General features: G+C 33.1%; 1 protein-coding gene across 1 annotated transcript in view; it reads right to left on the bottom strand.

The window, feature by feature from the left end:
- Positions 1–10,965: 10,965 nt before the first annotated feature.
- The window catches only part of MAL2 (mal, T cell differentiation protein 2), a 29,575-nt gene continuing 22,155 nt past the window's right edge, over positions 10,966–18,385 (bottom strand). Inside the window, exons 3-4 of the mRNA XM_051971019.1 lie at positions 14,626–14,781; positions 10,966–13,454 (exon numbers count right to left, since the gene is read on the bottom strand). Of these exons, the coding sequence (XP_051826979.1) occupies positions 13,383–13,454; positions 14,626–14,781 (228 nt within the window). The 3' untranslated portion in view covers positions 10,966–13,382. The remainder of the gene's footprint in view (positions 13,455–14,625; positions 14,782–18,385) is intronic.

Raw genomic sequence — 18,385 nt, 5'->3', positions numbered from 1 at the left:
AAGTATATCAGCCTTAATGCAAAACAAAAGAATCAGTAATTTTGGTGCTCACAGGGCTTTTTTTTTTTTTTTTTTTTTTTTTTTTAATGTGGCTTAGAGATGTTGGGGGAGGAACCTGTCTGCTTCATTTACCCTTTTGTTCTTGTTCTTAGCTTCATTTGTTGTACAAGCTGTTCAGAAAAAAAATTGAACTTTCTTGGATCAGCTCCCATACAGCACCTCTTGGGATGAAGTTTTGGTGTATTTTGGCGGGGGGGAAGGGGTGGAGCAGGGGTAAGAGGAAGAAAAAGATGAAGGAATTTCTAAAATGAACTTTGGGATACATGTGCATAGTCAATAATTTAACAGACCTGAAGAAAAAACATTTTTCAAAATTCTAAGATTTCTGCTAACTTTTGATAATTTTCTGTATGGGATGGTATCTCACAGCATTCAGCACTAATAGCGCACCAAGCCACTCATATTAGACATTAGCTTCGCTTTACTGATGAAAATACAAAGACCCATTGTTCAGGATCAACTAATCAACAAGCATTGATTAAGTACTTACTGTCCATGACGTCAAACATGATGAAAAACTGAACAATACATCAAGTACTATGCTAGTGCTGAGCACATAAAGATATATAAAAAACACCAGATTCCGTTACAATGCTTGTGGCTATCAGGAAGACAACACATATAAATATATTAAAATATATGTAAATTAAATATAAGATCATTTTGAGAGGGGGAAAGACCATGAAAAACCATTAAGTAGAAGGTAACATTCCAGCTAAGTTCTAAAGAAAAGGAAGGATTCTAAGAGAAGAGGCTGTAAAAGTGAATTCTAGGTAAATGGGACAGCCAGTGATAATCATAAGAATAAGAGAGGTAAGCCAAAAAGCAATAATGTTACTTGAACTACAGAGTGTAGGAAGGGGAATAATAATGTAATAGGGCCTGAACGATAGTGAAAGGCTTTATAAACCACCTAGAAGAGTTTATCTTTGACCTTTAAGGTAATAAAGGATCATTGAAGTTTAATGAATAGGAAGAAACTTTGTCAAACTTAGATTTTTGGAATAAATACTTTAGAAGGCAGGTGTATGAAGGATAGATTGGAATACTGTGAACTCAGGCAGGAGAACAATTAGCTAATTATTGTAGTAGTCTGGGAAAGGTGAGGAGGTCTTGAACTATTATGCTGTCCATGTAAGCAGAGAGCAGAGAAAAGATGTAAAAGATATTGTGGAGGCAGAAAACACAAGATTTAGCAACTGATATGTTATGTAAGGTAAGAAAGAGTGTGGGACTCAGAAAAAAAAAATGTTGTACTTGCTTCTCTGCTCTCTAGGTTTTCATTTCCACCTGATTAGACATCTTAAAATGAATGTCCCATATATCTTAAACTCAATATGTCCAAAACTGATCCCATTTCTCTCCAAATGTTTCCTTCTTCCAAATTTCTCTATTACAATCAACTATCCTCCCAGCCACTATCTAGGTTCACAATCTAGGTGCCATCATCAACTCTTTCTTTTCCTTGCATTTCTAATCTGATGCTAAAGCCTGTTAATTTTACCCTTGTAATATTTCTGCCATATTCCCCTTTCTGTCCTCTGACACTCCCACCTTTCTAGTGCAGTTCCTTTTCACCTCATATCTGAACTAACACATCAACATGTTATTTGATTGGCCTACCACAAGTTTCTCGCCATTACCTTCCATCTTCCACTTAGTTATTTAAAATGATCTCATTAAAACACAGATTTGACCATACTATCCCCCTCACTAAACAATAAAGTCTAGTAGCTCCTTGTTATCTCCAAAATCAAATGTAAAAATCTTGGCATTACAGGTGGAGTTCTCCCACCTGTAGCAAGGATGCACTCTTTCTTCACTTGGACATTTTCACTGGCTCTCCTCCATTGCATGGAATGATCTCTCTCCTGGCTTCCTTCAAGTTCCAGATAAAATCCCACTTTCTTCAGGAAACCTTTCCTGAGCCCCATTAATTCTTATGCCTTTTTTTTTTTTATCTTGATTAGTTCCAACAGATCCTGTTGATAGCTTGTTTGTATATAGTTGGTTACTCATTGACTTTCCCATTAAACTTTGAGCTTCTTGAAAGCAAGGATTGTTTTTCTTAATATTTCTTTTGTATCTCTAACACTTAGCAAAATTCATGGTATATAGTAAGCATTTAACAAATGATTAATAATTGACTGATGTTCTGTTGTTGTCCCCATTAGTCTATGAGTTTCTTAAACACAGGATCTATCTTTTGCCTATCTTTGTATCCTTAATACTTTAGCACAAAGTCTGGCACATATTATATTATATTAATAAAGGAATACTATTAATATGTTCGAATCATGTATATATTATAATAATGATTAAATTATATGTGCATATGCATAAATATAAATTGACTATATATGTGTGTATATATACACACACATACACACATACACACACACACACACACACACACAATTGACCAGTATTCTCCTTAGAAATAAAAAAGTGTGCCAATTGGACAGAGATTTAGGAACAGGGAAGTTAAGAAGAGACATTTTTTTAAAGCCACATAAGTTTTACTTTGAAAATGTAGAGGTTGAGTTGTCTTCAGGCATCTAATTTGAAATAGGCAATGGAAAGTGAAATATTGAAACTCAGAATAAAAATCTAGCATTGAACATACAGATCTGGGAATGATTAGCACAGAGAAGATAATTAAGCCTCTGGGATCTAATGAGGTCATTTAGTGAAAGAATATAAACAGAAAAATGGTCCAGGACAGAGAATTTGGGCACATCCACAGTTAAAGAGCACACAATTAATTCATTTCAGCAAGTATTTATTAGTTACCTACTATATGGCATACACTAAGCACTGGGAATTTAAAAAACAAACTATAAACAAAATCATCTTGCTTCCCGCAAATGTTACATTCTTCTAGAGGAAGGAGAGAAGAAAACAACAATATATAAAGTATAATTTATATAATTATAAAATATAAACAATATAAATCCATTTAATTTCAGAAGGAAATAAAAGACAAAAACAAAAAACTGAGGGAATCAGAAGAGTCGTTTCCCAGAAGATAGTTCTTCAATGTATTTAATGGAACTCAAGGGTCTTAATTAGCACTAGCTAGAACCTATGTCTGCTAGTCTAATACTCTTGTTGCTAGACTGAAAACTTCCAAGTTGTGGTTGTATGTTGTTCATCCTTTATTCTTGAAGAACAATGACATAATAAATGATGTCTTGACTTGTACATAAAGTGGATTTAAGTAAGGCAGAGTTGTGCAGAATTATCTCTCTCTTCCTGAATCATCAAAGATAGTACATCAAAAGTGAAGATGATTGGCAGTGGCACAAGATGCAGTGAATGACTTTAGAGTTTTAAATGCTTGATCAGTCTCTAAGCACTCCACAATGTGATCAACATGATTGGACTATTGCAATTTTACTTCTGTTTGGCCTCTTTGCCTCAAGCTTTCCTGCACTGCAGTCCATCCTCCCTTCAGCTGTCAAAATGATCTTCCTAAAACATGGGTCTAACCATGGCTCTCCCTTATGCAATAAATGCCACTGGCTCCCCACTTCTTCCAGAGTCAAATAACTCCTCTATTTGTCATTTAAAGTACTACATAATCTGGCCCTCCTACCATTCCAGTCTTCTTCACCTTACTCCCTTTCATATACTCTTTGATCCATTGACATTGACCATTACTGTACTTCAAATATATTCTATATATTCACTCTAGGCATTTTCACCGGCTTTCTCCCATGCCTGGAATTCTGTCCCTATTTAGGTTCCAGCTAAAGTCTCATCTTCTATAAAAAGCCTTTTCATATTATTGTACTATAAGAAATGATCAGTAGGATGATTTCAAAGAGGCCTGTAGAGACTTACATGAACTGATGCTAAGTGAAATGAGCAGAACAAGGAGATCATTATACATGGCAACAATAAGATTATATGATGATCAATTATGATGGAAGTGATTCAGACTAGTTCCAAAGGTCTTGTGATGAAGAAAGCCATCTGCACGCAGAAAGAGGACAGTGGAAACTGAATGTGAACCACAACATAGTATTTTCACTCTTTTTGTTGTTGTTTGCTTGCATTTTGCTTTCTTTCTCATTTTTTTTCTTTTTGATCTGATTTTTCTTGTACAGCATGATATTTGTGGAAATATATGTGGAGGAATTACACGTTTAACATATATTGCATCACTTGCTTTCTGAAGGAGGGAGTAGGGGGAAGGGAAGGAAAAAAAATAGAACACAGGGTTTTGTAGGGATGAATGTTGAAAATTATCCATGCATATATTTTGAAAATAAAAAGCTATAATTTTAAAAAAAGATTAAAAAATAAAAAAATAGAAGCCATTCAATATTACTATGAAAAAAAAATAAAAGAAGCCTTTTTCAGTCCTCTTCAATACTAGTATTTTTCCTCTTAGCTTACCTCCAAGTTATTCTGTCATATATGTACATAATTGTTTGCATCTTGTTTCTCCCTTTAGATTATAAACTCCAATGAGGGTTCAATAACAGAACTGTTTTCGCCTTTAATATCCCTATTCCTTAGCTTTAATTTCTTCATTTTATCCTCATGATTGTTCATTCTTCAAGAAAAACAAGGTAGAGAACAGTCTAGAAAGTTGAAAGGAAGTATATCAGAGAAAGGACAAATGTTTTTATTGTAAATAGAATTCAACTTGTCAACATTTTTAAAATTAGATACTCTATGCCAAGCGGTTAATAGATAAATACACAATTTTGCACTTCTTCAGAAGAGGAATTTCTTCAGAAGAGTTATCATATGACTTCTCTCCAGGGGAAAGTGACAAATGTTGGAAAGGATGCAGAAAAATTGGGACACTAATTCATTGTTGGTAGCATTGTGAATTGATGCAATCATTTTGGAGAGCAATTTGGAATTATGCCCAAAGAGTTATTAAACTGCCTAAATAAATCTTTGACCCAGAAATACTACTATTAGATTTGTTTTTCAAACTGACTGGGAAAAACATGAAAAAAACCTCATATATTCTAAAATATTTATAACAGCTATCTTTATGGTAGCAAAGAACTGGACATTGTGAGGATGTCCATCATCTGAAGAAATGGCTGATTGTGATGGAATTGGAATATTACTATGCTTTAAGAAAAGATGGACTTAATAATGTGAGAAAAAATATGGATTTGTATGAAATAATGAAGAGCAAAATGAGCAGAACCAAGAGTGCATTGTATACAATAACAACTATATTATTTTAAGTCAAACTTGAGCAATTAAGTAATTTTGGCTATTATAAATGCCCAGATTAAATGCAAAGTACATATGAAGGAAGATCTTATCTGCCTCCAAATAAAGAATTGATAAATAGAAATGTGTATAGAATGATTTTATGTATGCATACACACACACACATATATGTATATATGCATACACACAAGTAGGCACATACATATTTGTGTCTGATCATATTCATCTTTAGGGCAGAGAAAGAGGTTAAGGCAAAAAAGAAATTTATTTAACTTTACATGTTTAAAGGGAATAGCAAGTTTTACTTGACAGATTTGCAGTTCTTAATGCAATTATCTTATATATATTTAGTTATGAAAATGCTTTTTTGTTCCATAGATTAAAAATTGAATAAAATAAATTTTTAAAAAGAATAACTAATCAGATAAGAGATTTAGAGCTGGAAGACACTATATGGCCATCTTGTCCAATCTACCATACAAATGTAGGACAAAATTTTGAGCTCAGGGCTTGTTGACTGGAAATTTAGTGTCTTTTCCTCTATGTCATATTGCAATTAGCCACTACTGGCTGACTTGTTTGTGTTATTTCTTTTGATGATGAGATTCACTTGCCTCTTGGGTGAGATAAACCAATTATTATGTTGATATAGCACAAGGCGATGGAGATGATACTTCGTATTTTTACTTTTCCCATATCATGTTTAATTTACTAACATATACCTAAAGTTCTACCCATAAAATGTTGGCAAATGTCACCTTGATCACAGATTAGTATAATTTTTAGAATTATAAGAGATTAATATATTTTTAGATTTACAAGATACCTTAGAAGCCATTGTAGTTTTACCACCTATTTTTACAGAAGAGGGAACTGAAGCACAAATTATTATTGAAATGTCATATTCAAGGTCATACAACTAATTATTGACAAAAATACAACTAAATCTTGTGTGTTTTTTACACTTCTAATCTATTGCTCCATCAAAGCAACTAGTAATATAGCCAATCTCTAACCAAACTCATAAGCATAATATCTAATTGCCTCTCAAAAATTTCTAGTAATGAGTTTTTAATGTTTCATAAAAGAGAATGTGAAAAACATTATCAGTACATATGGTTCCTATGAAAAGATAGCTTGGTTCAGTGGATCTTTGATGCACCAGAACTTCATTGTTCTAGAAAATGATGCTTGAAATCAGGTATAATTTGCATGATTTATGAGAGAAAACTGCAGCTAAAGAAACCCTGATATTTCCAAAGATGATGTTTGAAGAGAACTATAAGCTAAGCATCAGTCAAAAACCCAGACTTTATGTTTAAAAACTTATGCCTATTTTTAAGTAACAATCTAGGCTGAAGCAAAGACAAATTGAGAATTATCGGTCAAACTAAATGGCCATTACCCTTTGATATCTTATTTAAACCCACAAAACATTTGGACCATTTAATGTCAAGTTAATGTATTTAATGTCAAGTTAAAAGTGGAAACTTTCTTGGTATTAAGGGTTTGTTTTCTTTTGCTTTTTTATGATTACAGATGAAGTATTCTTTCAATTTGGTAACAAGCATATCGACAGTCCTTGTGCAGTTATGATACCATGGAAACAGGATTAGATCTGTAGTAAGAGGACCTTGGAATAAGGTCTTGTTTTGCCACTTCTAAACTGTGTTATCTTGGAGAAGTTTCTTAACCTCTCTGAGATTCACTCTGCTTTGTCATCCACAAATATTCATGAAAAAAGTTTCTTGAAAACTTTTAAGAACTACAAAATGTGTTATTAAAGGTTTAAGTAAAAAAAAAAAAAAAAAAAGAATGGAATGATCCAAGTTGGCTGTTGTGTTCACTTCTGGGCACATTTTGAGAGGGATATTTATAAGCTGGAATATTCCTGGAGAATACTCAGGTCAGTAAAGAGACTGAAAAGTCTATCAAGCCAGAATAGAAAGAATTTAGGGTGGTTAGACTACAGAACAGGTCTACTTTTTGAAGATGTAAAAACAGACTATTTGAAGGGCTGCCACATGAAAGGAGGACATATATGTTCTATGTGAATTCAGAGGACAGCATTAGTATTAAGACTTGTAGTAAGAAGTTGTAGGGAAGAAAATTTTTGTTTCACTATAAATAAGAACTTCCTAAAATTAGTTGTTCTTCAGTCTTTTCGGTTCTGTCCATCTTGTCATAATCCCATTTGGGATTTTCTTGGCAAAGATATTGGAATGACATGCTATTTTCTTCTCTAACTCATTTTCCAGATAAGACAAATAAGGTTGTGATTTGCTCAGTGTCACATAGCTAATAAGTATCTGAGGCTGGATTGGAGCTTAGGAAGATTGTTCTTGACTTCAGCTCAGCACTCTCACAAAGCCACCTAGTTGCTCCTGGTATGTATGTAACAGTGACCTACTATATATCTATTGATGTCAACATTTTCCCATTCTGAAAGGGATCTGTATGTGCACGAATGTTTGTGGCAGCCCTCTTTGTAGTGGCCAGAAACTGGAAACTGGGTAGATGTCCATCAATTGGAGAATGACTGAGTAAATTGTGGTATATGAATATTATGGAATATTGTTCGGTAAGAAATGACCAACAGGATGATTTCAGAAAGGCCTGGAGAGACTTACATGAACTGATGTTGAGTGAAACGAGCAGGGCCAGGAGATCCTTATATACTTCAATAACAATACTATATGATGATCAATTCTGATGGACCTGGATATCTTCAGCAATGAGATGAACGAAATCAATTCCAATGGAGTAGTAATGAACTGAACCAGCTACACCCAGCAAAAGACTCTGGGAGATGACTAAGAACCATTACAATGAATTCCCAATCCCTATATTTTTGCCTGCCTGCATTTTGGATTTCCTTCACAGGCTAACTGTACAATATTTCAGAGTCCGATTCTTTTTGTACAGCGAAATAACAGTTTGGTCACGTATACTTATTGTGTATCTAATTTATACTCTAATGTATTTAACATCTACTGGTCATCCTGCCATCTAAGGGAGGGGGTGGGGGGGAAGAAGGGGGAAAAATTGGAACAAAAAGTTTGGCAATTGTCAATGTTGTAAAATTACCCAAACATATAATTTGTCAATAAAAAAGCTATGAAATTTAGAAAAAAATTTTTCCCATTCTTTCCAAGTTTTAATTTCCTCAAAATGTAACAATTTCTGCATTTGAACACTAGACTACAGGACCAAACAAATAAGATCAGAGGCCTAAGATTGATTTATTGCCACAATTTTCAAATTCTTAATTTTTGAAGCTTTAATATATTATTATCTTACATTTCTGAATACTATGTGCTTTCAGTGCTCTCCTCTGAAGTATTGTATGTTATTTGGTATTTTGTTTAAAAATTAAAATAGGGTTTTGATTCAATAGCAACAATTATTACCAACTGGCTGAAAAGAAGCCATTTCCAAATGATAATTATTTCCATGTGGCAATCTAGGTGAGTAGGCTGACATCCACACTGGAAGAGGATTATAGTGACATAAAATTAATTTGAAAAGCTTGTGACCTCCAAGTCATTATTAATCAGAGAAATGCAAATTAAGACAATTCTGAGATACCACTACACACCTAGAATGACAGGGAAAAATAATGCGGAATGTTGGAGGGGATGTGGGAAAACAGGGACACTGGTACATTGTTGGTGGAATGGTGAACACATCCAGCCATTCTGGAGAGCAATTTGGAACTATGTTCAAAAAGTTATCAAACTGTGCATACTCTTTGATCCAGCAGTGCTACCACTGGATTTATATTTCAAAGAGATCTTAAAGAAGGGAAAGGGACCTGTATGTGCACGAATGTTTGTGGCAGCCCTGTTTGTAGTGGCTAGAAACTGGAAAATGAATGGATGCCCATCAATTGGAGAATGGTTGAGTAAATGGTGGTATATGAATGTTATGAAATATTATCGTTCTGTAAGAAATGATACAGAGAGGCTTGGAGTGATGCTAAGTGAAATGAGCAGAACCAGGAAATCATTATATTCTTCAACAACAATACTGTTTGAGGATGTATTCTGATGGAAGTGGATTTCTTCAATAAAGAGAAGCTCTAACTCCATTTCAATTGCTCAATGATGGACAGAAGCAGTTACATCCAAAGAAAGAACACTGGGAAATGAATGTAAACTGCTTGCATTTTTGTTTTTCTTCCCGGGTTATTTTTACCTTCTGAGTCCAATTCTTCCTGTGCAACAAGAGAACTGTTCGGTTCTGCACACATATATTGTATCTAGGATATACTGTAACCTATTTAACATGTATAGGACTGCTTGCCATCTGGGGGAGGGGGTGGAGAAAGGGAAGGGAAAAGTCGGAACAGAAGTGAGTGCAAGGGATAATGTTGTAAAAAATTACCGAGGCATGGGCTCTGTCAATAAAAAGTTATAATTTAAAAAGAAAGAAAGAAAGGCTTGTGACAATCAGAATCATAAAGATGCAAAGTACCTTACAAGGTTAAGTATCATAGCCAATATATGAAAAATGCTCTCCATTACATGTAACATAAATGGGCATTCAGTCTTTTATTTGAAAACTTCCATTGAGAGGAAATCTTCCTAAAGCACATTCTACATTGGGATAATTATAATTATTAGGAAATTTTTCCACTTCTCAAACTTAAATTGACGTCTTCACAATTTCTACTCATTATTATTTTGTCTTCTGGAGATAAACAGAACATATCTATTCCCTCTTCTGTGAGACATTGTTTGAAAAGAGCTATCAATTTTTCCAAAGCCAAACATTCAAATTCCTTCAACAGAATGCTTAATTAAACATCCATCTTCTGGAAATAGTGCAGATACTTGATATTCTTCTTAAATGTAATACTAAGAATTGACTACAACATTTTTGATGTGGTCTAGTAAGGGCACAGTATAATGGCACTGAAACTCCTATTCCAAGATACCATGTCACTATTAATACAATCTCAGTCTGCATTATCTTTTTTTTTGGCTTGTCATATAACTCTAATGGATAATCTTAAATTTGTAACCCACAGCATCTCCAGGTTTTTTTTTTTTCCTTTAGATAAATTTCAGATTAGCTATGTCTACCCAATCTTGCACTTAAAAAGAATGACTTTTTGAATCCAAGTATACGATTTTTACATTTGTCCTTATTAATAATAGTTAATAATAGCACTTATGCAGTACTTTAAAGCTTACAAAACACTTTACATACATTATCTCATTGATCCTAGTAATCATATTAATTTAGATAGTCAAGATCTTTTTGAAATCTTTATCATCAAATATATCTATTTTTTTGACTTTGTATCATTTGGCAACTGGATAAATCATGTCAATGATTACAATGTTAAATATCGTAAGGACAACTTCATATTTTTGTATGTGGTTTGCTAAAAATGGAATCCCTACATGTAGACTATTTAAGAATTTATAGTGCTACCATACATATGAAGAAATGTTTGTCACAGATTATATGGACAAGGTCAAAGATCCCCCTTTACCTAGACAATTGTAACCTAATATAATGCACCACTCCCGGTAGATACTAAAAACGTTGGCTGTTTTTCTCCTCTTGTATAGAAAAGGAAAACCCGAGCTACTTTAAAAATACCTTGTATCTCTTTCAAATCCATATTTGGACCTCTAAACTGGAATTAATATGGAATTGTCTGAATAAAATCTGCAAAGAAAAGGATTAGCAAATGAATACTTTATTAGAGTCATAACACTTATAAAAGAAGTCTTATTATAATATGGAATTACCAGAATTTTAAAATCATTCAAACATTCTCATTTTTTACAGTTTTAAGACACACAATAAGTTTTTAAATGCCATAATTTTTGTTCAAGTGTTTGTCACTCATTTCACAAACCTAGTATGCATTTAATCCATAGAGATGAGTATTCACAGTAAAGATAAGGGTTTAAACTTTGTTCTTAGCAATTTAAAAGCAATTCATTACAAAAGCACCTCCAGAACACTTTATTTCAAGAAAATTGTTTGATTTAATGTCACCAAGCACAGAACTCAGATGTCTTACTGGGAGAGAAGAGGAGACACCAGAGCCAAATCTAGCCCACTTACTTCATGTGATTCTAGCTAAAAAAGACTACATCCTTATGGCACAGTGTATAACTGTAATATTCAATTCATAATACAAATGTGAATAAATGGCATACATGTAGAAATGGCAGATTTTCAAAGAGAAGGGGAAGCTTGAGAAAAGACATATGTCAGTGTGATATATAAAGAAAGAGGGCGGATTTCCTTAAGTCATACACATCAATGAATCACATTATAGTCATGCCTTATATGTTTCACATGAAACGTACTAGAATTTACATGTTGACATAATAGGGCATTAAGAAAAAAAATACCTTGCCCTTTGATCAGCAATTACTCCAACACTGCCACTTTTATGACTAATCTATAGTTTATGAGGTGGTTGGCTATCTTGGCTTAGTATTTATACTCTTTAAAAAAAAATCCCATATACGTGGCAAATTTTGGGATGGGATTAGTAAACACACAAAAGGATGATGGTCAGAGAGGCCAAATGGTCCTATTATTCTAAAGGAATCTTTCTTAAGACAGGCTGGAAATACTTTGTTGAGATAACATGGAGAGGATTACCACATAACTCTATGTTCCCATTCAAGTCTTTAGTTCAGACATTTTGGCACCTTTCCAAAAATAATAATGGTACAATGCAATTAATATCTGCATGACTCAACCAGAGGCTATATAAATATATATATATATACACACACACACACATATGTGCATACACAATATATAGAACCACATATGTACACTTCTGTACATGTAGACATATGCATATGTGCACACATACATATACAAACATGCACATAATATATGTGTGTATATATATATATACACTAGTATATATGTATACACATATACACATTTTTAAAAAAAACCTAACTTTTGCACATCTGTCATCATTTCTCGGGCAATATCAAAGCATAAAGGTTTTATAGACAGAACTGCTTTTTAAAAATCCATTCAAATTCAGCTTCAGAAAAATAAAAATAAAAACTATTCAGAATAAAAGTAAACACTTTTGAAAAATATCACATTAATACACAAACATATTTACAGAATACATTGAAATATAACTTGAAACATAAATATATCTAAAAGAAAAAAAAAAAAAACCTAGAGGAGCTAGATATCTGTTCCAGTGTTCATCAATGGATATAAAGGCCTCACTTTAGCTAGGAATAAGAAGAAAGGAAAATTCTTTTACAAAGAACCATGGTTCATTTCATATATGAGCTTTTCAAGTAACCAAAATAGAATCCTAAGATACTAGGAAGAATCATTGTGCCTCCAGCAGAAAAACAATTGACTACTTAACCCAGGAAATATAAAGTAATGAGAATGAGTTTTATACATGGCTTGAATTACACCTTCCATGTTCAGGTTTTATAAAATCATACATACAGGGGATTTTATAAATGGGAGTGAGACAGTTATTTGATATTTGTTCAGTTTAAAGCATATTTTGTAGGGAGGCTTAAAAGATAGCATATAAAAGCAATAAAATCCGGGGGATTCCAGTGACCATATATATTTGAGAGATACCATTTAATAGCTAATGCTACTCACAATAATAGCTAGCGTTTACATACTTTACAAAGCACTTCAAATAGAAGATTCCATTTGATCCTCATAACAATCCTGTGAAACAGGAACTACACATATTATATTCCTTTTAGAAAAGAGGCAATTGAAGGTCTAAGCAACTGAGCAATTTTCCCATGACTACAAGCTAGTAAGTATTGGAAGTGAGATTCTGAACCCAAGGCTCTCCAAGCTGCCTCGATTTATTATCAACTTTAAAGTGCAGGTTTCCTATAGTAAGAAGCCAATTTAACTGTAATAAAAGGCTCTTCATCTGTTAAAATAGTTTTAAAAAGTAAATTCCATCTAAATATGAATGAAAACTTTTTTTCCATAAAGTGTCTCCATATACAAAAAGACTTTGGGAATGTATCACAGCTAAAACAATATGGTCCCAAAATTGGTCTCACATATACAAGTACACAAACTAAACTAGAACATGGAGAGCTAATTGATCTGGAGTGTTATGGTCGCCATCTTCTTAAAGCCAGAGCCAGACTGCAACCGTAACAAGCTGTTGTCACAAAGGCAAAAATCTAAGGAGGAGGAAAATCAGTATATTAGAATTGACTGTATGGCTTATAAAACACAGAAACAATATCATCAGTGTAAACTCTGGGGTAACCAACCTCTCCCCACTCAATAGCCTTATATTTTCATCATAGAATTATTGTTCTAAACTAAGAACATTACCTATACCAGTTTTTTCCAATCAATTTTGTATATATATTTTGGTCTCAAGTGATATGTACATGTGTCATTTCCCCTGCCTAATGTTATTTAAAGGCTAAGATTATGTGTACTTTTTAACATATAAATACAATAAGTAGTTATGCCAGAAATGATTGGTGGTGATGTAATTTTTAAAGAATTTAAATAAAAAATTCTTTTTTTTCCTCCTTGTAACAAATATGTGGTCAAGGAAAAGAAATCCTATATTAAGTATATCCAAAAATATTTATAATTCATTACATCTTAGGAAGTGGACAACATTCTTCATCAACAAGTCAGAGGCTCTTAAATTTGTAATGAGCAAATTGACTTATCTGAACAGACCAATTTGAAAAGTTTTTCCAAACACATTTTATAATTAAGCTGATTCTTTCTAAGTCTAATTATAGTAGTTTTGACTTTTCAAAACATTACTCTCCTACTAAAATTCTTGTTTTAAATAATCTCCACATTTGTTAATGGCCATTTGGTAGACATTGATTATTCTTTGAGCTCCTGAATATTTGTTGCATTTCCCCCCAAAACAAAACAAACACCCAGTCAATGTACTTAAAGATTCACTATGAGATAACTTTCAATGTATCTATTTTCTGTGCATGGCCAAGGTGGAGAGCAGCTGTCAGAATTCTAGTGCACATCAAATTATCACTCTTAAAAGGGGGTAAACTATTCCAGAATTGAACAAAGGCAACCCACATAAATGAATCATTGAGTAATCTCTATCCTAGATATGTGTGGGAATACCATATGTATATGCTAGATCTTACAGAATACTAAGTATTTAACTCGATTCCCCAAAGTGCTTATGTATGACCTATCTTACATAAGTTCCTGGCACTGAACTAGGTATTGGGGGTGAATGCAAAGGAATAAATACACAGCCCTGAACTCTGGGTAGTTACAGTAATGTTATATAAAATGATGTTGGGGTGGCACATGGCTTAACAGGAAATAAAAAGGGACACTGGTACTTACCGTAGCTGCTACATTTATATTGTACTGGTTGTCATTCAAAAGAGGCTGTACATTCAGAGTCACATTGCACTTTAAGTTGTGCAGGGAAGTAGCTGCTGCTTCCAACAGAAAGGCTCCAAAGTAAAAAACAAACACAACAAAATGATAGCCAAAATCCTAAAGGGAAATGTTTAAAAAAAAAAAAAAAGTTTGAATTAGATGTAAGTTTCTTTTTTTCCCTTTCTCTTTTCTGGAATCATTAATTTATTCAAAAATGGCTTCTCTGGATATCGAGGTAAACCTGGGTTCTCTAGCTATATCAGCAGGTCCTGCCAAGCTAGAAAGTCTTTCAGTAGGGTTTTAGTGAAATGTCTATTGTCCATTGCCCAAGTTAGGTAGGTTGGAGAATCTAATTATGAAATTGTCCACAGGGTAGCCACACTCTTTCTCTGCTCTCTACCACAACTCAAGGCACTGAAGTTACATAGGTATTGAGACAGAAGATCTATGTTAGTGGATGAAGCACACATATCAACAAAATTACATTTTTTTAAAAGTATTTCTGTAGTCACTGATATGAGGTACTATATATATATACACATACATATAGTGGAAAGGCCACTAGGACTGGACCTGACTGGTTCCTATGGTGTTTTAAAGTTTGCAAAATGCTCAACATATAGTAACTCATTTGATTCTCACAACAATCCCATCAGTAGATGACATTATTATTTCTATTTTATTGATGAAACTGAGACACAGAAAAGTTAAATAATTTTCCTAGTGTCACAGAACTATTAAGTTTCTGAGGCAGAATTTCAACTCAGGCCCATTCATCCACTGTGCCATTTAGGTTCCAAAATTCTAAGAGAGGGAGGATCGCTGAATCCCTCTATGCCTTATTTTTTTAATGGAGTGGTGTTCTAGGGACTCCAGAGTTCTTTCTCACCCTAAATCTATAAAAATATGAAATTTGATGAGTTAGGATTTTAAAAAGAACATGATATTTAGCCACAATATTGTAATTTACTTTCAATAAATTAGCAATGTTTAGATTTTATGAAATAGATTTTATGAAATAAAACATCCATCATGAGACAGAATGAATTTCTAACAAGTATACTTATCTTCAAGCTAGAAGACATAGTCTGGAATCCTGTTCCTTTGTCCAATTTATATGACCATATGTTCAAGGATTCAAAGAAAGAATATTTCCTTCTTGGTTTAAATTGGTATTGTATGTGTATTCATATTGACATATGTGTATGTATGTATGTATATATTTTAACATATGTATGTATTTTTCCCTCATGTGTATTTTATTACAATAACTCTTGCAAATTCAGATCGCTAATTATATCAGGGATTTCATTAGAATGCTGTTATATGAGAGAACAGAATATGGATTATTTAATATGAATTCATCTTTCCCATTTATAGAATGTAAACTCCTTGAGGGCAGGGACCATTTTCATTTTTGTCTTTGTATTCCCAATATTTGACACATAGTTGAGTCATACAGTGACACAAGCACTTAAGAAATGTCTTTTATTTCAAATTAATTCTTCCACACTGCATATTCCCTTATGTCAAAGCAAATAGTTCACAAAAGAATGCTCTTAGACTTCAGGAATTGCTCTTAAGATTATAGCTAATCACTAGAAATGGTCTTAAGGGTCATGGTTCTTTCCACCTATAAACTGAGGTCATACCTCCACCAATTTTTTTTAAAGGAATGGGTTTTTCATTTTTAAGTTATTTTTCATAATGCAATTTACTACATTGAATGTTTTAAATAACTGTACACTTTCTATGTTTAATCTTAAATTACTAGGAATATGCATGTATCAGATCATGAAAGAAACTACTTATATCAGTCTCTTTTATAAGCATAATAGGATTGCCATTTTTTTTTTTCTGGCACAGAGTACTGGGCCTGGAGCCAGGAAGAGCTAAGTTCAAATCCAATCTCAAATGCTAAGTGTGTGATCCTGGGCAAGTTACTTAACCCTGATTGCCTCATCTATAAAATGAGCTGGAGAAGGAAATAGCAAACCACTCCAATATTTTTGAAAAAAAACAAACAAACAAACAAAAAAAAAACAAACGGAGTCATAAAGAGTCAGACACAACTGATATGACTGAATAACAACAATAACATTTGTTTTCTGGGTCAGATAATAACTAACATCTTTTTTTTCTTTTATAAGTACAGTAAAATGGTTTCTCAAGTGAGTCATTTCAAGAAATAAGTGGTGCTCCTGAATGGAAAATCAAACCATGGCCACCAAAACAGCTGTCACCTTTGAACTTCATTTTTTATGTCTACATTTGTTATAAACAGTATCCTACTCCTCTCCCTAGATAGGGGGAGGTAAATATGTGTGGAGACAATTAGTGATGGTTGTCTCTCTTGGTTTTACCTTCCATTATTCCCTTTCCTCTTAAAAGAAGTAGGAAGTTCAGAAGCAGAAGTCTGTTCATGTAAATAAAAACTCTGTTTGTCTATGACCAGTTAATTTATTATTTTTAAGCAATAGGTTCATCCTAGATGACAGACTTTTACTCTAAATATCTACTTAATTGGACATAATAAAATATGCAAAATGTTTTAATCAAATCCATTACTTACTGCTATTTGAGGTTAAAATAAGCCTTTTTTGGATGAACATTTTCTTTAGAAATTATTCTCATTCTAAATTATTTTAGCCAGGAGAAGTAAACACAAATATATACATCCACTTGCCAAAATTAGGCAAGTCAAAGTCATCTTCCATCCTTCAACCATAATACAAAACACAAATCCACCAAAAATAAAGTATTCATTTTTCACCCGTAGCACAGTTATCTAAGCATGTAACTTAAAAATTTCAATTGCTGACTGAAGAGATCTATGCTAAGCACTTGCAACAGATACAATGATTTAAAAGATTCTGCTCCACATTTTCATGAAACTCATAATCAAGGAATCATTCTGTTTTCAACTCTTATATACCTAATCATGCCACTTTTTTCAGATGACTGACGGAAGAGAAGGTCACTAAAGTTATTTATCACGTATCTTAAAAACAAGCAAAACAAGTAAAAAACAAACAAACAAGTAAACAACAAAGTTGAAAATAGGAATTCAACTACAGTTTGAAAAGGAAAGCTATTCCAACAATGAGATGATTGAGGCCAGTTCCAATGATCTTGTGATGAAGAGACATCTACACCCAGAGAAAGAACTGTGGGAATTGAAATGGATCATAACATAGCATTTTCACTCTTATTGTTGTTGTTCACTTGCAGTTTGTTTTCTTTCCCTGTTTGATCTGATTTTTCTTGTGCAGCAAGATAATTGTATAAATATCTTTACATATATTGGATTTAACATCTATTTTAACATGTATAACATATATTGGATTATTTACCATCTAGGGAAGGGGGTGGAGGAAAGGAGTGGAAAATTTGGAGCACAAGGTTTTGCAAGGATTAATGTTGAAAAGTTACCCATGCATATATTTTGAAAAAAAAAAAAAAAACCTTTAATCCTATCACTTCAAGCTATTATCTAAAATCTTTTCTCTTTTGCAATAAGACTCTTAGAAAGAGTCAAAAAAAAAAAAAAGCTAAATCAGTGTTTGGGTATTTAAAAAATAGATATTTTAGTAGACTATATAACAAAATAGAATTTCAGAGTTCGCAGACCTCAGCAGCATAGTTCAATCTGTATCTCAAATAAATTTCTACCATGGCACAATTAATAAGTAGTCATCTAGTCCCTAGACTAGATGAAAAC

This window comes from Antechinus flavipes, chromosome 1, assembly GCF_016432865.1.
Source record: "Antechinus flavipes isolate AdamAnt ecotype Samford, QLD, Australia chromosome 1, AdamAnt_v2, whole genome shotgun sequence".
Classification (NCBI taxonomy): domain Eukaryota; kingdom Metazoa; phylum Chordata; class Mammalia; order Dasyuromorphia; family Dasyuridae; genus Antechinus; species Antechinus flavipes.
The sequence above is the reverse complement of the archived record's forward strand: the minus strand, read 5'-3'. Positions and strand labels throughout refer to the sequence as shown.